The 19,842-nt window shown below is 47.9% G+C and overlaps 3 protein-coding genes across 6 annotated transcripts; 1 reads left to right on the forward strand and 2 right to left on the reverse strand.

Annotated features, from left to right (window-relative positions):
* On the forward strand, nucleotides 1,306-7,202 carry LOC8084306 (AP2-like ethylene-responsive transcription factor ANT). 2 transcript variants are annotated; one of them, XM_021452942.1, is made up of 9 exons: nucleotides 1,306-1,978; nucleotides 2,140-2,692; nucleotides 3,093-3,175; nucleotides 3,399-3,407; nucleotides 3,612-3,700; nucleotides 3,922-3,995; nucleotides 4,176-4,226; nucleotides 4,543-4,619; nucleotides 5,965-7,202. In XM_021452942.1, exons 1-9 carry the CDS (start codon nucleotides 1,657-1,659, stop codon nucleotides 6,750-6,752), a joined length of 2,046 nt encoding a protein of 681 aa, XP_021308617.1. In that variant the 5' UTR covers nucleotides 1,306-1,656; the 3' UTR covers nucleotides 6,753-7,202. The 2 variants fall into 2 exon arrangements, with proteins under 2 accessions (XP_021308617.1, XP_002459304.1); XM_002459259.2 differs by lacking the exon at nucleotides 3,399-3,407.
* On the reverse strand, nucleotides 10,658-13,518 carry LOC8084307 (putative xyloglucan glycosyltransferase 10). Its single transcript, XM_021453032.1, has 5 exons — nucleotides 12,670-13,518; nucleotides 12,228-12,536; nucleotides 11,827-12,117; nucleotides 11,616-11,729; nucleotides 10,658-11,543 (listed from the first exon to the last, which is right to left on the reverse strand). The coding sequence occupies exons 1-5, from the start codon at nucleotides 13,420-13,422 to the stop codon at nucleotides 10,962-10,964; spliced, it is 2,049 nt and encodes a 682-aa protein (XP_021308707.1). The 5' UTR covers nucleotides 13,423-13,518; the 3' UTR covers nucleotides 10,658-10,961.
* On the reverse strand, nucleotides 16,682-19,464 carry LOC8059910. 3 transcript variants are annotated; one of them, XR_002449807.1, is made up of 3 exons: nucleotides 18,355-19,464; nucleotides 17,196-17,965; nucleotides 16,682-17,074 (listed from the first exon to the last, which is right to left on the reverse strand). XR_002449807.1 is itself a non-coding variant. In XM_002461360.2 (2 exons), exons 1-2 carry the CDS (start codon nucleotides 19,412-19,414, stop codon nucleotides 17,922-17,924), a joined length of 1,104 nt encoding a protein of 367 aa, XP_002461405.2. In that variant the 5' UTR covers nucleotides 19,415-19,464; the 3' UTR covers nucleotides 16,682-17,921. The 3 variants fall into 3 exon arrangements, 1 of the variants encoding a protein (XP_002461405.2); XR_002449806.1 differs by having other exon boundaries at nucleotides 16,682-17,102; XM_002461360.2 differs by having other exon boundaries at nucleotides 16,682-17,965.

The following is a 19,842-nucleotide window of genomic DNA, read 5'->3' on the forward strand; positions in this document are numbered from 1 at the left end:
TCTTCGATTTCCTTGCATATGCATGCACTGTTGGTGTTGCCATTGCCATGAGAGATCGACATCAAGGAACAGTTGACTCTCACACACCATGCCATTGCTCCATTGCCAACTCTCTCTCTCTCTCTCTCTCTCTCTCTCTTGCTCTCTCTCTCTCTCTCTCTCTCTCCATGTAGTTAACTACATGGAGTTGTAGACAGGTGCCCTGCGTGGTATAGTAGTAGTAGTATGTAGAGAGCACGCGGCAGCTGCAGGGCCTAGACCGAGGCAGTGATATATATGCAGTACCTGTACAAGTATAACTCTCACATGTACAATGCATCGTGCATGTAGAGACATGGATGGCTTTTTCAGAAAAGGAAGCCTCGCAGTATGCATGCTTTGAATTGGATCCTCACTTGGATATACATATATATATATATATATATATATATATATATATATATATATATATATATTGCTGGCATTGAGGAGGAGGCCCTGCACAGTGCCACAACTGTTGTGAAGTGACTGCTTGTGCAGTGAGTATTTGCCCTAGTACAACAAAAGTGGCTCTACTAAATACCTACATCCTACTATATATCAAACACACAGTACTACTGCAGGCAAGCAGGGCACCAATGGCGACAAAGGTGGTGGATGCAAATGAGCATATTGCTTTCCTCTTTTCCTTTATACAAAAGGCAAGGATGTACTCCTTCTGTTAGCAATGTATGGTGCTTTATTAGACATTGATATGGTTTTTAATAGTAGGCAATATATATATAGTAGCCCTTTTTTTTTGCCTGAACATAAAAATAAAAAAATACACACACACTGACACCCCCCTCCCCCTCATCAAGATATATATATATACAAGGTGTATTTTAAATGCGGGAAACTAAAATAAAAAGTATGATGCATCAATAGATTTGTTTCCGAAAAGTGTCACTGAAATGATATTGATTATCTTACCGACGTACAATGTGTTGTAAGACAAATTAATGGCCAAAATATATTTTATATGATTTTTTTCTCCTACCAAAATACACACCTTACATTAGTAAACAAAAGGGGTACCTTTTTCTATAAACAGGAGGGCTTACCCCCCCCCCCCCCCCCCCTCTCACTGATTCCCCTTGATGATCTTTACTTTTGCAAGGACAACACAACATTGTAGACAGAGAGAGAGAGAGTGTGTGTAGGTACACAGATCCCTATGAGCTGAGGCATGTGTGAAGAGAATGTTATCTATCCATCCAAGTCCAACCATTTCTCCCTCCCTCTCCCTTTTTTGTTTTTTTAATTTTTTTTGGTTGGATGCAGCATGTTGTGTGTGTGTGTGTGTAAATGTGGGAGGGAGAGGGAGCAAGTCTCATTCCTTTTGCTGGACTCCTTCCTTTAAAGCCATGCGCGCGCACACCAGCACAAGCAGCACAAGCACACTTGCCCACCTTCTTCTCCGCTTCACACCCCGCCGGCCGGCCGCTTGCTAGCGAACCCCGCCGCCCGGCCGACCTCATCTCATCGAGCGCAGCAATGGCCATCACACCGCGTCCTCCCCAATGATTGGTCCACTCCGATCGCCATTGCCGCCGCCAGCAGCTTAATCCGATCCGGTTCATTAGTTTGCTTCAGTTTATAGTTTTGTTTTAGCTCGCAGCTGCACACAGTACAACAATGACCAACAACAACGGCAATGGCACGAACGCGGCGGCGAGCAGCTGGCTAGGCTTCTCGCTGTCGCCTCACATGGCCTCCGCCATGGACGAGCACCACCACGTTCAGCAGCAACAGCAGCACCACCACCACCATAGCCTCTTCTTCCCTTCCGTCACTGCGGCGGCCGCCGCCGCCTACGGCCTCGGTGGCAGCGACGGCGGCGTGGCCACCAGCGCGTCGCCGTACTACACGCCGCAGCTGGCGTCCATGCCGCTCAAGTCCGACGGCTCCCTCTGCATCATGGAGGCGCTCCGGAGGAGCGATCAACCAGATCACCATGGTACGTATATGCAATCTAGCATTTCTAGCTACGCAACTGAGCTGATGGCCGGCCGGCCGGCCGGCGTCGGTACTCCGTTTCGTTCTTGGTTTGATATATTATTTGTTGGCCTGCGTTGGCCGCCGTCGATCGATCGGCGTTGTTATTCATCTTCCATCCAGGGCCCAAGCTCGAGGACTTCCTGGGCGCGGCGGCGGCGCAGTCGCAGGCCATGGCGCTGAGCCTGCAGGACAACCCCGCGGCGGCCGCCTCCAGCTTCTACTACTACGGCAACGGCGGGGGCGGCGGTTCGGGGCACCAGCACCACGGCGGGTTCCTGCAGCCGTGCGCCGACCTGTACGGCGGGCCCTCGGAGGCGTCCCTGGTGGCGGACGACGACGAGGCTGCGGCCGCCGCGACGGCCATGGCGAGCTGGGTGGCGGCGCGCGCCGGCGAGAGCGGCGGCGTGCTGTCCGCTGCTGCTGCCGCGGCCGGGCACCAGCACCACCACCACGCGCTGGCCCTGTCCATGAGCTCCGGGTCGCTGTCGAGCTGCGTGACCGCGCACCCCGGCGCCGCCGCCGCCGACTATGGCGTGGTGGCGGCCACCGCGTCGGCGTCGCTGGATGGCGGGCGCAAGCGCGGCGGCGCGGCGGGGCAGAAGCAGCCCGTGCACCACCGCAAGTCCATCGACACGTTCGGGCAGAGGACGTCGCAGTACCGCGGCGTCACCAGGTACACACACCACGCACTGCACGGCGGTGCTCGCGGTTGTCGTTAATCACGCACGTTTAGCATGTGGTTCCATCATTAGTAACTAACTAACCACACGGATTTAATGGCGCTTATATATGTACTACATTTGCTTAGGTTTTATTATGAGAAGTAGGAGTGTACTGTTGAGCCGATTAACTAACCTAGTATTTTCGAAAGAGCTAACGACACATACACGTGATCTACACTATAAATCAAATAATCCACTATAAATCAAATCAAATAATCCGCACCAATCCATATATATATATATATATATATATATATATATATATATATCATGCGTGTACAAATAAAACCACTCAAACGTGCATGTTAACTAAATCGTGGATGATATTAAAAATGCAATTAAATTAAGCAGGCATAGGTGGACAGGGAGGTATGAGGCACACCTGTGGGACAACAGCTGCAAGAAGGAAGGCCAGACTAGGAAGGGCAGGCAAGGTAATTAACAAATCACAGTGTAACTATCATTATTCAAAGTATTATTACTGTACTACTACTACTACTAATGTCATTACTAGTAGAACCAAAGAAAAAAAAACTAAAATGTGGTGGTTTGTCTTTGGCGACCCAACCAACCAACATGGTTTTGTGGGGATGGCGGAATATTTACGCGTACGGCTTATGATCTCTTTCTCCCTCCCTGACGACTGTCACGCTGCAGTTTATCTCGGTAAGCACTCTTTGCTGCACTGCACACACAAACACGGTCATACAGTGCTAGCTAGCTAGCTGCACTGGCAGTGTGGAGAGCGTACACGGTACACACACACACACATTCATGCATGGTAAAAGTAAAAAAACATGATGAGAGTGAGGTGGTAAAATTTCTTTGGTGTGTTTGGGGTGCATGTGTGATGTGTCGTGGCTGTATTAGGCGGGTACGACATGGAGGAGAAGGCGGCGAGAGCTTACGACCTTGCGGCGCTCAAGTACTGGGGCCCTTCCACGCACATCAACTTCCCGGTAATTTTATTTTTCTTGCTCATTTTGTTTTCTTTTCATTTTTTTCTTTTTTTTTACCGTGATACGTACATGCCTGACAGCCATGGTAAAACTCGGTAATAAACCTTTACTATAGCTAGTAGGAGTAGTACGTACTAGCAATGCTGAAGTGAGGTTGCTAAAGAATAAAAACAAAATAATGGTCTTAATTTGCCTGCATGTACTGTATAATGCATGCACAGCTGGAGGACTACCAGGAGGAGCTGGAGGAGATGAAGAACATGACACGGCAGGAGTACGTGGCTCACCTCAGGAGGTAACAAACCGTACTACACACACACACACAGTGTTTGACCTAGCTAGGTAGCTACAAAAACATGCAGCTGGGGGTGGCAGTGATCGTGATGCATGATCGACTGAAAGGTCGGTCGATCATCTAGCTACCTGCAAGTGATTTTATTTATTAACCGCTGGACATAAACATGCATGCATGCAGGAAGAGCAGCGGCTTCTCACGGGGCGCGTCGATGTACCGAGGAGTCACAAGGTCTGGTCTGAAACTCAACTCTGAATGAATGCATGACCCGGCCGGACGACGACGACGGATGAACCAATAATGTCGTTGTTCAGCCGCAGTTACATACTACTATATATACTACTGCTATGTGCACATGCATGCATGCGTTCCTATTTATTTATTTATTTTTCCTTTTATACTATATATTACATGCTGACAAGCAGCAAGTGATGGATGGATCCATACAGATACAGTATGTAGCTAGCTGCTAGCTGTGTGCCTGTGTGTATGCATGTATATATATGGAGCAGCAGTGACAGCAATGGCATATGACATTGACATGCAGGCACCACCAGCACGGGCGTTGGCAGGCGCGCATCGGCCGCGTCTCCGGCAACAAGGACCTCTACCTCGGCACCTTCAGTACGCATTCTTCCATCAACCATGCATGCATGCCCATCTCCTTCAATTTCATTTTCCTTCATTTCTGCATCATCTGCTGCTCATCTCTGCATGCTGCATACACTACTATATATACATACATGCGCATTCATCATTCAGTTATACTACACGCAATGCGAGCTTCCATATATATATATATATTCCATACACGTACGCTCTGCAACACATTCAATTTCAATATCATCATTCAGTTATTCGCGTCCGTCGCACTGCATGGAGCCATGGAGATCGATGTAGACGGCGACGACGGGCGGTTTCACAATGATGATGATGAGCTCGACCCCATCGATCGCGCGCCATTTCGTCTAGCTAGCTAGACCATGCATCAATCGGCGTCCGACTAGCTCTGAAAGAGAGTGATCCAGATCGAGCATGCAGTATAATAATGTATTAGGTCAGCTAAGCTAGCTTAACTAAATGGGCGGCGGATCATGCATGCATGGGATCCATGGTGGCTGCTAGCTAGAGCTGGCCATATGCATGGACGATGCATGGCCGGAGAGGCATGACGATGCAGGGGGGCAAAGGCAGAGGGAGGCTGTCATGGGCGGAGGGTGCAGCGCGGAGCCCTGTCTGTCGCCATCATCATGCCTTCTAATTACACATATGCATGCAGGCGTGCTAGCTAGCTAGTACTACACCTCATCGGCTCTCCTGCGTGCTATCCTATTAATCCCTATCTCTCTAGTGTCATACATACACGTACTAGTGTGTAGTGCATGAGTCTGCCACTGTCGTCGTAAGGACGACGACGACGATGCTGGAGCTTGACGCAAAAGCACCCCAATCATGCCTCGTCCCTGCTGCCAAAGAATGTCTTGCATGCTGCTTTTACTCCCTCTCTCAGTCTCATTTCCTTTTGCTTGCTTGCATTGCTTGCTTTGTGGTTGTGCCATGGCATGGCCCTCCTCGCAACTGCGTGCGTGCCTGCATCAGCGTCAGCAAGTGTGATTTCTAGCATAGAGAAGGAGAGATGCATGGGGTCTTTTGCATAAGGCTGACATGCCTCTCTTGTTTTTACACTGTCGTGGATCGCACGCGCTGGGGCCCCTGCACCCCCGCCCCGGCCACCCTTTTCAGTTTTGACCACCCATGCCGTCCGCCGCGCCCATCATGCCGCCCGCCACCGCCTCTCCCTGTTCAGATCATTCCTCCATGCACCGTGCATCCATGTGCCGACGTGGCTTGTCTTAATTGGCTAGTAGTGGATGGAATACACGTGTTGTGGCACGACATGCATGGCAGTCGTCGTCGTCGTCGTCCACTCGCCCTGACTGACTCCAACCTGACAACGACGACCGTGCAGGCACGCAGGAGGAGGCGGCGGAGGCGTACGACATCGCGGCGATCAAGTTCCGGGGGCTCAACGCCGTCACCAACTTCGACATCACGCGCTACGACGTCGACAAGATCATGGCCAGCAACACGCTGCTGCCGGGCGACCTCGCGCGCCGCAGGAAGGACGACGACCCGGCTGCCGTCATCGCCGGCGCCGACGCCAGCAACGGCGGCGGCGTCACGACCGCGGCGGCGGCGGCCGCCCTGGTGCAGCAGGCTGCTGCTGCCGCTGCCGCTGGCGCCGGTGGCAACCACAGCGCCAGCTCCAGCGAGACGTGGATCAAGGTGGCCGCGGCGGCTGCGCTGCAGGCCGCTGGTGCCGCGCCGAGGGATGGAAACCACCACCACCACCACCACGACGTGCTCTCCGGCGAGGCCTTCTCCGTGCTGCACGACCTGGTGGTCACCGCCGCGGATGGCGGCAACGGCAACGGCAACGGCGGACACCACCACCACCACGTCCACAACAGCGCAGCCACCGCGCAGCACATGTCCATGTCCAGCGCGTCGTCGCTCGTCACCAGCCTCGGCAACTCCCGGGAGGGCAGCCCCGACCGCGGCGGCGGCCTGTCCATGCTCTTCTCCAAGCCGCCGGCTCCAGCACCAGCAGCCTCGGCGCACGCCGCCAACAAGCCGATGAGCCCGCTCATGCCGCTTGGCTCCTGGGCGTCCACGGCGGCGGCGTCCGCCAGGGCCGCCGCCGCCGCCGTCTCCATCGCGCACATGCCCGTCTTCGCCGCCTGGACCGACGCCTGATCTCGTATCGATCCATGAGACGACATGGCCGCTGGCCGGCCGATTCCACCACGCACGCACGCGCCGCCTCTCCGGCCGATCGACGGCCAGCCACCACGTACCCGGCCGGTCGTTCTAGCTCGCGGCGCGCTCTCGACCGGCCAGTTGCGTTGGACTTCTTCGGATCAGTTAGTTAATTTAATTAGGGTTCTTGGAAGGTAGTAGCGAGTTCATTAGGTAGTAATAGCCATGGGAGATTGGTTAGTGAAGAAGCTAGTAGCTAGGCGATATGATGGAAGTGCGGGAGTGCACAGCGCGGCCTCTGCTGTTTTCCTTCTTCTCCGGCTCCGTCGTGTCGTGTGGGCGGCGACGTGGCCGGAGAAGGAGGGGTTTTGTAAAATGGAGGCCGGAGATGATGTGCGTCTCCTCCAAAATATATCCAGAACTAATCCACTACTAATGTTAAAGTTATAGCCTCTCACTGATTGGTTACTCGATCGGTACTGTCTTCTTCAAATTCGCGTTTCCTGAATCATGGAGTCGCTCAGTCCCAAGTCGCATATCGACTTCTTGGGCTTGAACCACGTACATGTGGATCCGGGTGCAAATTCATCCATCATAATTCACCTACGGAACTTCGGAGTACTTTTTTTTAACCAAAGGCAGACTTTATTCATTCAAAATTGTTACATCATTCAGAATTGTTACATCATTTGTCAAGAGATCTAGAATAAGTTAAGGTGTTCATTAATTCGTCGACCCAAGTACAAATTTGCTTAGGTTGCATAACTCTTTTTGCTAAGTTATGAGCTACTTGATTCACCTTCCTACTACAATGATCAATAGATATATCCTGAAATCTGCTCCATATAATATTACATTCATCATATAGTGCAGCCGCCAAAGTCACTGTTTATTTTTTGAACCACCTCCATACAATCTGATTGGACGATCAATCGATTACATTCAATGTGTAGTGCAAGCATCAAACCTTCCTTCAAGGCATAAGCCTCCACCGTAGGTGCATCTATTACATGAGATACCAAACTATAGATGTACAACGGGCCGGGCCGGCACGGCCCGCAGCCCGATCGGACCGGGCCGGGCCAGCACGGGGCGGGCCACGTCGGGCCACGGGCTGACCGGGCCGGGCCACCACCGTGCTGCGGGCCGAGGGTGCGGCCCATGGCCCGGGCCGGCAACGGGCCGGGCCGCCCGTGGCCCACAAACACCGGACCGGGCCGTGCCACGGACCGAGCCAAAAGGCCGGGCCACGGACCGGGCCAAATGTACATCTATATACCAAACTATGAGCAGCTACTAATGCCCCTTTCGAGCGGTCTCTATTAATAGCACTCACACTGCCACATCTCTTTGTCTTCCTTGAAAGTTACATCAACATTGACCATAATCTTTTCTTTTAGGTTTCTTCCATCCCTATTGTAATTTTTAGTTAACGCCACAATTGCATGGCTGACCTTGAAGGCCTCTGGACAGCCTCTCTATGAACAATTTGTCGTCTTTCCCACCAAATATACCGTGTACTTAGACGTACGCTCCGATCAGTGAGCCTGCGATAAGTGAAAAACAGCCCTCAAGGACACTCCACTCGATAATAAGTGTGCAATGTTCTCTGGGCCTCAACTGGGCCGGCCCATCAACTGGGCTTAACCTTAAAGAATCGGGAGTTGAAGTACTATCCGAACCAAAGTCTAAATTGTACTCCGTATTAAAAATAGGACCCATTTGTGAACACAGGATGAGTGGCGGACCCAGGATTTACCAATGACTAGGGCCAATTTTCAATGACGAAACTTCGATAGATACACCATAGTGTATATGACTATATACATAATAGATATTCTTAAGAAAACTTTGCAAATAAAGTATGGTATAATATAGTACATGATTCTAATGGGAATAACATGGAACATTAAAAAAAACTAGTTTGGACAAGATGTAAGAGCAGCGCGTGAGTTCGTGAGGGTGACTCTGCACTGCTCTCCTTCAGTCCTTCTTACTGAGCTGTTTTTTGTTGGGCCAAAACTAAAGACCTGCTTCTAAAATATTTGGGCCATGACTAGGGCCATGGCCCTATTGGCCTTAGGCCTAGGCCCACCCCTGTGTGCAATATCAATAGCTCATTTAGGTGCCTTTTCAAAAATATTCATGAAAGCATTGTACACTTGTACTATTAACATTCAAAACCTCGTCTAAGTGGCTACAAAAGTGCAACGATACTGCTTCTAAAATGATGACTTCTACGTTGGGGGAAAATGGGACAAAATTTAGATTAAAAGAAGAGAATATTGTTGTGGGGTATCAAAAATACTCTTTGATTGTGATATTGGTTAGTTCACACCTCAAATATGCTAAACTACGAGGTAACATTATAAATCATGGATATTTACCGTAAGACGCCGCAATGACTACACAAATTTCTGCGAACTAAGGAAAGAGACAGGGTAGGAAAATTCCTAAGGTGGCGAGTTGCATGTAGACTCGTTGAGGAAAAGTAAAAAAAAAGGCGCTGAAAATTTTTGCACTGTCTTCGTCTTCAAATTCTCGTTTCCTGGTAGAGCCGCAAGTTGCATATCGAGCTCTTGGCCTTTGACCCCTGTATGAACCACCGACATGTGGGCCTGATGCAAATTCATCATAATTCACCTATGGGCAGTACTTGAAAGTTGAAATTCCTATCAGTGAACCAGTGATAAGTTGAAACTCCACTTTGGTTATAATTGTGCAATGTTCTCTAGGCCTCAACTGGGCTTAACCATAATGAGTTTGCAATGGGCTGGGAATTGAAGTAGTATGAAGTATGAACCAAAGAATACGTTCTCTTAAAAATATGATCCATTTATTTCTCAAAAAAAAAATCCATTTGTAAAAATAGGACAATTTGTGCAATATCAATACGTTGTTTGGGTTCCTTTTCAAAAAAAAATCATGAAAATATTGTAGGATTATATTATTAACCTTCAAAACATCATCTAATAATAGCTATAAAAGTCCCACAAAACTTGGAAACAAAAATGTCGACTTCTATGCTGGGGGAAAATGGGACAAAATTTAGATTTTTTTAAAGGAAATTCTTTGCCGTAGGGGCGTTGAAATTATGCTATAATTGCTAATTTTCACTACAAATATGCTTAATTGCCGGGTAGCATTACAAAATCATGGGCATTTGATGTAGGACACCACATCGAGTACACCATTAATATACGCAAACTGCAGAGAGAGAGAGACATGATAGGAAAAGTCGTTAAATAGCGACTTGTGTCGTACTCTCTCAAGTTGTTCCAGCTTATTCTTGATATAAATAGCTTGTACTATTGCACCTAAATGTCTTATAATTTGAAATAGATGAAGTATGTTAACTCGTAAAGGCAGGAGGAGTGAAGACATTTTGAGATGAAAATAACATGTGCAGCGGCTGAAGATACAAGTTTTTGTGATAGTTTTTCATGGGCATTTGACGATGCTTTTTCATCGAGGCTGAGGGGAAAAAAAGGTTGTGTGACGTTTTTTTTCACAATAACGTGTGACGTTAGTAAAACTTCTTGTTCACTTAGCTGAAAAGTTGTAATTAAAAATACTATCCATTGATTTATTATGAAAAAGCTACTAAATTCGGATAAACTCAAACAAAGAGCCAGGGCAACACAAGTACTACCTACCTAGCACATGAGCAACTGCCCACGCGACACGAAGAAGAATTCAACACTGATGCACATCGCATGAGTCTCTCTGTAGTGTGTACTGTACCAACCGCCGACAACCTGACGCGTTCACGTGAAGGGCGTCACCGATCGCCACCACCACAGCAGAGCTGACCTTGTCCTTCCTCCTGCCGCCCCGGTGCGACGAACAGAACATCCCGGACGTCACGGTTCAGTGCTGTGCAATCGCAATGGCAATGGCAATGGCAATGCAAGTGCAGCCATCCATCAGCAAACAGCGGCTTCGTTCATACAAAACAATCGATCAACACGCAGCTAATGCTAATCTCTATCCTCTAATCATCTACGGACAAGAATTTACATGCGACAAGTCAGATCTGAGATATCTACACTACCAGGAATTCTACGAGAATTCAGACGACTGTACTGAACAATTTCGAGACACTCACTAGTCACTACCACTAATCACCACCCTATCCCTGAACGGAGCTACAGCCTAGCAGAGCCTAGAGCTACTACATCCATGGCGCGGTCATCGACGACGGTCTCACTTGACGTCCTCGCCGATGAGGTCGAGGCCGACCAAGAGGAACGAGACGCCCTGGAACAGCAGGAAGTAGAAGTGCGTCCCTTGCTTCGACAGCAGGCTCCGGGCGGCCGCCGTCAGCAGCAGCAGCGACAGCGCCAGCTCCTTCTTGTACATCCGGTTGTACTTCGCCGTCGCCGTCGCCGTCGCTGTCGTCGTCGTTTTCCCAGGCTGCTTCGTCGTCTCCTGCTCGTGTTCCGACGACGACGGGCAACGGCCGGACTTCTTGGTGACGACCCACTCGTAGGCGCCGCGGAGCTGGAAGAGGCCGGAGACCATGGCGTTGAACTTAGTCACGGACATGGTGTTCTCGAACAGGAGGTACGGGATCACGAACGGGAACGACCGGGGCGCCGGCACCACGTTGAGGAGCGACATGAGTGCCGGCACGTAGCACACCACCCAGTCCGGGAGCGAAGCTTCCGGCACGAACATGGTTAGTGGTAGGATGATGCAGAAGAGCGTGAAGGAGTAGAAGGGCAGGATCAGCTTCCGCAGCAGGAAGAAGAGCAAGATCAGGTTCGCCTTCTTCCATACCGACAACTGCATGCAAATTGCAAAACCATAATTGGGACAAAGATGATGAACTAGATGGCAATGTAATGATCACAATACCTTGCATCTGATGATGTCCGGCAAGCACAGCCTGAAGAGCTGCATTGGGCCTGAATGCCACCGGTGCTGCTGCTTCCTGTAAGCCTCATACGACTCCGGCAACTCGCACTGGCACTGTCCAAACATGAAACAATCGCTTTCAGCACAGATGTTGCTGGCATCCCAACAATGTCCTAGACAAATTCAGCATCATGTAATACTGATGTACCACCTCCACATCGTTGAGGAAGATGAACTTCCAGCCTTTGAGATGCGCCCTGACCGCGACGTCCATGTCCTCGACGGTGGTGCGCTCCATCCAGCCGCCTGAATCCTCCAGAGCCCTGATCCTCCACACCCCGGCCGTGCCGTTGAACCCGAAGAAGTTGATGAACACGCCGTTCACCTGCTGCTCCACCTCGAAGTGGAAGCACAGGTTGATGTTCTGCAGCCGCGTCAGCAGGTTCTCGTCCTTGTTCACGAACGACCACCGTGCCTGCACCAGCCCCAATTCCTCATTGTCCTGCAACATGCATACATTCCTCATTGTCATTGTTCCTGCGAAATTCGGCATGATCGATCCAAGCAAGCAATGGATGAATTGACCTCAAGGCCAAGGCTAGCTCAAGCTACCATGAAATGGGGCACGGTGCGCCGCAGGAAGTCAGGGTAAGGCTGGAAGTCGGCGTCGAAGATGGCCACGTACTCGTAGTCCTTGACGTAGCTGCAGCTCATCGCCGACTTGAGGTTGCCGGCCTTGTACCCGTCCCTGAGCACGCGGTGGCGGTACACGATGCGCGCGCCGTGGTGCCGCCACTTGTCCACCTCCTCTCTGATCAGTGCCTGCGTGACGGGCTCGTCGGAGTCGTCCAGCACCTGCACCAGCAGGCTGGACCTCGGCCAGTCCAAGTTGCAAACCGCCGCGATCGACTGCTGGTACACCTGAATGGAACAGAGCGATGAACATCATCTTGCTGGTTGGTGGAATACTGGAATTGAGCTTTGCGTGGGTTAAAATTTACGATTTTTCAGGCGGAATTGCAAATGCCAGTGGAGAAAATGCTGCAGTTTTCACCTCCTTCTCGTTGCACATTGGTATCTGGACGAGCACCATGGGGAAGTAGCCGGCGTCGGGGTCCTCGGCGTCGGGCACCGCCGGCGGCGACACGGGCTCAGGCCTGACGCGCCTGAGGCGGATGTAGAGGCATCCGAGGCACTGGGCGACGCGGTCGGCGCTCTGGACGAGGAACAGCGCGACGCAGGCGTCGGCGAGCCGCTGGAGCGGCGGCGCCACGTAGGCGGCGCGGAAGCGCACCCAGGAGGCGTGGAGCGAGCCGAGCGACACCGCGGCGGCGGCGAGGCGGCGGCCGTTGGCGTGCGCCGCGAGCTCGGCGGCCAGGAGGAACAGCGACAGCAGGAGCAGCGCCCGGATGAACGCGTAGAGCCTGGAACGCCGCGGCGTCGGCGGCGGAGTGGGGGTGGGGGCGGGGGCGGGCGCTCCGTCGTCGGCGTCCGTGCGGCCGGCCGCGACGCGGCGCCGCGCCGCGCACCCGAGCGCGACGGCGGCGGAGGCCAGCCACGCCAGGCACCCCGCGGCGCGGTGCGCGTTGAGGAGCAGCACCCAGGTGATCTGCTTGGCGTTCTTGCCCCTCCTCCTCCTCCTCCGCCGCCTCTGGCCCCCGCCGTAGTCATCGTCGTCGTCGTCGTTGATCTCGGAGATGGACCAGCTGTTGGGGTTCTCCATCCTGACGACGACGGGGGTGCCGCGGTAGGCGTCGCCGCCGGCGAGGACGGCCCTGCCGCCCCAGAGGCCGCTCCACGGCGCCATCGATGGGCGGCGCGAGAATGCAGGTGACCCGACCGGAGACCGGACCAGACCAGACCAGACCGTCTCCCTCGTCTGTGCTCTGTCCCAAAATAGCAAGCGGAGACATAGAGCAGAGTGAGTGACACACACACACACAGAGACGATGGTCCTCCTGGGGCTCCCCTTGTTTTGAGCTGACGCTCACGCTCACCCAGCTCGCTCCAACACCGATGATCTCCGTTGCAATGCAGGGGAGCTTACCAGCTGCTGGAAGCCTGCAATTCGTTTAGGAGGTTCGGATCTGTCCGTACGAGTTCGAATATTCAACATTCAATATTGTATTTGTATCTGAATATTTAAATTATATATATATATATATATGATTTCGACATCCAATCATATATTATTCGATAGGTTGACATTATTCGTATTTGAATTTGAATTCGACTAGAAATATAAAAACAAATATGATAATATTGATATCTGTTCGTATCAATCGATCCGTTTTCATCCCTAAATGCAATGTAATGAGAGGACGACGAGGAAGACGAGATGACAAGGGGGAGAAAAGGGTAGAAGCCGTACAGAGTAAGGAATCAGAGCAGAGAGGACATGAGGACAAGGATTTATGGCGTTGGCACCTGCCATTTCTTTCGGAGCAATTGCGCTCCGCATTTTCAATGTTTTCGTCAAAAAAATTGTAAATTTTTTAGGTTTCTCGTTATATTGAATCTTACGACATATGTATTATATAAGCACTAAATATAGAAAAATAACTAATTACATAGAAAAAAATAACATATATTTCTCCGATGTATGTAATCCATAGAAATTATTTACAACTTTTTCTAAAAAAATTGGCACATATTTGTATTATCCACAAATTATACCACTATGTTCAATAAATTATACTAAGGAAATCATTATAAATATAGTAACAAGTCAGTGTAAATATAACTAGAAGATAGTGTAAGTGCATGGAAAAAATTCAGTTCATAGGAGAGGGGCCAAAACAACTAAATGTCACTTAGACATACCTTTTTTTATGTATACATTTGCTGTTATTTTTCTGAGCTAAAACCAATTTGGTAAGATTTTTTAACAGAAAACCGGACTTGTGAATTTTGAATATATTTGCAATTTTTTCTAAAAAAAATTGACACATATTTGTATTACCCCTACCACTGTGTTCAATAAATTATACTGAATAAATCATTATAAATATAGTTACAAATCAGTGTAAATATAGTTAGAAGGCATTGTAAGTGCATGGAAAAAATTAGTGGCCAAAACAACTTAATGTCACCTAGACATATCCTTATATATATATATACACACACATTTGCTGCTTTATTTTTCTGAGCTAAAACCAATGTGCTAAGATTTTTAACAGTAAACTGGACTTTTGAATTCTGAATAATCTATCTATTTGAAAAATATACGGACATTTTTTTGGGTGGGTGACTACTTGTAGTCTGATTTACCCGTCCGAACTGCCAATATGATCGAATTTACGCTCTCTAGGAACACCATTGAAAAAAAGTAAACAAAGGGGTTTAAAAATCTGATTTTATAGATGTGGGAAAATCAAACAGTTTGTGAGTTGAGGGAGATCGAATGATATTTTTTTTCCTGATGAGTACGTCAGACGAGATGAGCGTTTGGGTCTTCACGGCTTCTACTAGTACTACTCTTTCTCTCTCTCGCTTGAACTTATCTGTGTCATTCAACAGTATTTTTCTCTCATAACAAATCAATGAACAGTACTTTCAGTCAATCATCCAAACAAACAGGCTACGAAACACATGCAGATTGGAATTTAGAACATGCAGCTTGCCCTTCCTGACAGTTCATCACAAAATATTTACCAGGACTGGTGGTACCAGGTTGAGAACTGAAATTCAACACCTACAGCAAGCATAAACAAGAGCTGCTTCATTCAACCCTTAGTGCGGTTCCACGTACAACTGACTCACTGAGCCATCAACTTTCAAAGCTTTTAGTAAAACATCTGAGTTACATATGACAATACCTGCCAAAAGTTGTTCTTCATATATTGTATTCATTCAGTATTGGACTAAACTAAAAAAATTAAACTCTTCATGTTTCCAACCGTATGCCCAAGAAATCTCGAATTGCTGCTCGGCAGTGTTAGAATTTATAAGAATAGTTTCTCTAAATTCATACGAAGAAATTCTAATAAACCTCAAAAGCTCAATACTTGTTCTCTAATGGGCTTTAATATTTAAACCCATAAGTAGAGGAGGAAGGTGCAGCATTTATTTAGTGCCATATTGCTAATTGATGTGGAAGTAGAAAGTTTTCCATATATATATATATATATATATATATAAACTACTATTGGAAGTTTCAGTTGGAAAATTCTAAGGTAGTAAATTAGTATTTTCTTCTTCTCGCTACTACTCGGAACCCTCGCTCTTGTGATCCTGCACTAGAAGAGGACGACTACGGTTTTTGGGAAGCGCTCTTCGCGTGACTAGTCCCAACTTCTACTACGGGTCGTCTGCCATCCAACAACGTTTCCACCGGTATCTTCATGACCTATGTCAGCATCTCTCTCTACATTCGAAGGTACACACCTCATGATCTAATGTCTCGATTGATGCTGTTTAATCCAACTGGTGTACGAGCTATGCTTACACTAGTAGTTATTTTTATGCTATTGTTAAATCATGCTAGTAATCTGGAAATTGCCTAATTATTCAACAGGCAACTTCATGTTTCCAACTGTATGCCCAAGAAATATCTCAAATTGCTGCTCGGCAACCCTCTTTCAAGACATGAAACCAAAACTGAACATCACATGAGTTTTAGTTCAGTGTAACTGCGACAAATGTAACTGAAACATGCCCAACATAAGTACATAACAGACGATATCTCAGGTACAATTTTTTAATGATAGGTTCAGGTTAATTCGAGAAAGACAACATCGATTGATCGTAACCTTCAGACTTTTCTGCTAAACTACGGTAAGAACCTTTTTATAGTAGCAGCTCTGAAATAAACCAACAATAGCAGACTCAAGATGATGGATTCGTACAATTTAAAGGTCTCCTATTCAACGGTGCCTCATGCATCAGTGAACCATTGCTAGATATGACAACCTATAGCGTTCTGAAAAGAGAACATGTGCAAAATTCATGACCAACTGATTCCAAAGGCTTACACAGAGCACCAGATATGAGTTTCAGATATACCACAACTAAGTAAAATAATTATCTTTCAAAAAGGAAATCTGAAACAAAGTAACATAATAATATTAGATCATCAAACTTGAATGCATATTTAGCAATTCTATAACTGTGTGGTCTGTAACAACTCAAATCTCAAAGCACAAATAAAGGATGGTTTTCCAATGACAAGTATACAGTTTGCTCTATCGCATAAAAATAATTACAGCATGCCTAATTTTTACAAATCAGAAAGGATTAACTGAGTAAACATATGGGTATGTAGGTTAACAGATATGCGAGGACTAGTTCAGCACTGGAGGCCCACAATCTCAAAATTCAATATGCCAACATCTGTGCCCACAGATATGACACCGACAATCTCAGAACCACTCACATATGGTTTGTTAACAGGTTTGGCCATCAGGGCATCACTGTCTCCAGATAGATGACCCTGACCTGCACCCATGCTGCAAACCCCTCTGTATTGAATAAAGGCCAGAATGCAGCCTACATCATGATACATCTCATGTCTTTTTGAGATATAGACATCAAAATTTTCCACCAATTTTTGTATACTAGAAAAACATTTGAAGTCCATACCTGTTAAAGATGTTCTTGCATCTAATCACAATAACAACCACTTCCTGCTGAAACTACATTATAGCTAGAATAACTTTGTATTTCCAGAGTCTGCCAGTGCTGCTTGATATGAAAGTAACTCTGAATCTCATTGATTTCTTGCTGAAACTACATTATAGCTAGAATAACTTTGTATTTCCAGTAGTATGTTCGAAAAAGTCTTCCAGTGCTGCTTGATATGAAATTAACTCTGAATCTCATTGATTTACTGCTGAAACTATATTATAGCTAGAATAACTTTGTATTTCCAGCAGTATGTTCTAGAAAGTCTGCCAGTGCTGCATGATATGAAAGTAACTCTGAATCTCATTGATTTCCTGCTGAAACTACATTATAGATAGAATAACTTTGTATTTCCAGTAGTATGTTCTAAAAAGTCTGCCCATACTTGATATGAAAGTAACTCTGAATCCCATTGAATCATGCATAAAGCAAACAGTAAATGAAATATGGCTGACAGGCTGAGTGGCTGACACGTTACACTAAGATACTATTTCTCATCTATATAACAGGATGAATTCAACCACCACCACAACTGATCATGATCATATTGACTTGCGCATCATCTGTACTTAAATTGCTCAGTAGAAGATATACTTCTTAACAGTACCAGATTTGACAGACAACAGCAGCATACTCAAGATGATGGGTCGTCTATTCTGCAAGATCTTACTTCAAAGTGGCACATCAGAGAACAGTAGATCCTCCTAGGTGAGACAATCTAGAATGATCTGAAAAATAACATGAACAACAATCATAAGCAAATTCTGAATCATAATTTACACTTTCATGAGCTATGTGCTATAATAATTTCAAAGATTTAAGCATAGTAAAATCTAGGTAGATGCTTCATATTTGAGAGAAATTAAAAGTAACTTAACAGCATGATAATACTAGATCAACAGATTTGTATGCGTATCTAACACTGCCACTAATACAATGACATGGTGTTTAACAAGCCGAACCAAAGAACCAAGATTAGTTTTGGCTTTTGAGTGTCATATATTCTATTTGCTATAATGCTTACACTGCAGCTAGTAGTCACTCACAAGCCAGAACCAACAAAGCCATATGGAAGGTGACAAAGAAGTCCAAAACAAAATAGGCGCTAGCATAATACCAGGAGTGTAGAAGGCCATGTAGGGTAGGACACTTGAAAGATAATCAGGCTCGTGACGTTTCGTCACTCGCCCTGACTTGAGCTCCATCATGAATAATCCAACAAGTGTTCTGACGAAGATAACGTCCACACCCTCTGCGAAGCCAACCACATATGCTCCATCACTCGGATTTGCCATGGGCATCATTGTGTCCAGATCAATGACCCTGCACTGTACCCATTCTGCATTTTCCTCTGAACTCGCCCTTCTTGACCACAAATAAAGACTGGAATGCTTAATCTCAGCGATCCCAAGAGAAGAGTCCTCCATCACCATGAGGGTAACCCGATTGCTGTACACTACCGATGGCGGGGGATTAGCCAGAGACAAGCTATTCTTCCCCCAGTCATACTTGATAATTCCAGTATTCAAGTATAGCATGAAGTAGATTCCATCTCCGATAAGGGCACCACGCCCGTAGAGTCCACGAATGCCTTGCAATGTGGCTGCCTCGCTCCATGCGCCTATCTCTGACGAATAAAATGTTGCTGACATTGTAGCAGTTGAGCCGTCTCTGATCATCAAGACCACACAGAAGGGATCGCCATGGCAGTCAAGGTGTCTGCAGTCAGCAGCAGCGCTGCAAATGTGGCCGATCCCAGCGTACCTGATTTTCGGCTGGGGTAGGTGACAGCGGACGCCCGTAACAGGGTCAAGGACAAGGTAACACATACGCCAGTCTTGAACCATGCCGATGAGGACGCGGCCATGGCGGCAGTCGAGGGGCAGCTCACCGCAGGTGTCGGGCGCCGGAAAAGGGAACGCGGGCACTACTCTGGTGGGGACGAGGCGGAAAAACCAGCTTCTGTCGATTTTCTGGTCCGCGTCAATAAGGCCGAGGAGAGGAGGGGTTCCGTGGAAGGCGCGGTAGCGGCCGAGGAAGCCGGGGTCGGAGATGGTGCGGAGCCATGGCTTGCAGACGAGGGCGGCGCGGAAGAGGCACTCGGGCTCGTCCGGTGGGAGGCGGAGGAGGATCTCGGAGATGATGTCGCTGACCAGCTCCCGCGGCGGCGGCGCCATGGCGTAGGTAGGAGCCAGTGGTCGGCGGAGCTAGCTGACGCGAGGCAGGATTGGGGATTTTTTTGGAACTTTTTTGTTGAAGAAGAAGATTTTTTTGGAACTGTCGATGGGGGAAGAGGCCTCTTAGCAATCGGCCCATTGTCCTCTACAAAAAGCAATCGGCCCATTCTTCTACTCTAAGATAAACAATCGGCCCACAGCCGTTGCAAGGATATGCTTCCATCTCCTCCGTTTTTTTCCCTCAAAAAAAAAAAAAAACCCTTCCCAAAGTGAATGAACGGTTTGTAATGTGCGAATTTCGTTCACTGGAAGCATACAAAAGAAGACATGAATCCAAAGTGAACACCTTTCGAAAGACGTCCAAGCCCATAATGTTGGAGTTATGGGTTAACCAGCTTCCACTGTTAGCAAAGCGAATAAGTATGCAA

The sequence above is a fragment of the Sorghum bicolor genome, chromosome 2, assembly GCF_000003195.3.
Source record: "Sorghum bicolor cultivar BTx623 chromosome 2, Sorghum_bicolor_NCBIv3, whole genome shotgun sequence".
Lineage (NCBI taxonomy): Eukaryota > Viridiplantae > Streptophyta > Magnoliopsida > Poales > Poaceae > Sorghum > Sorghum bicolor.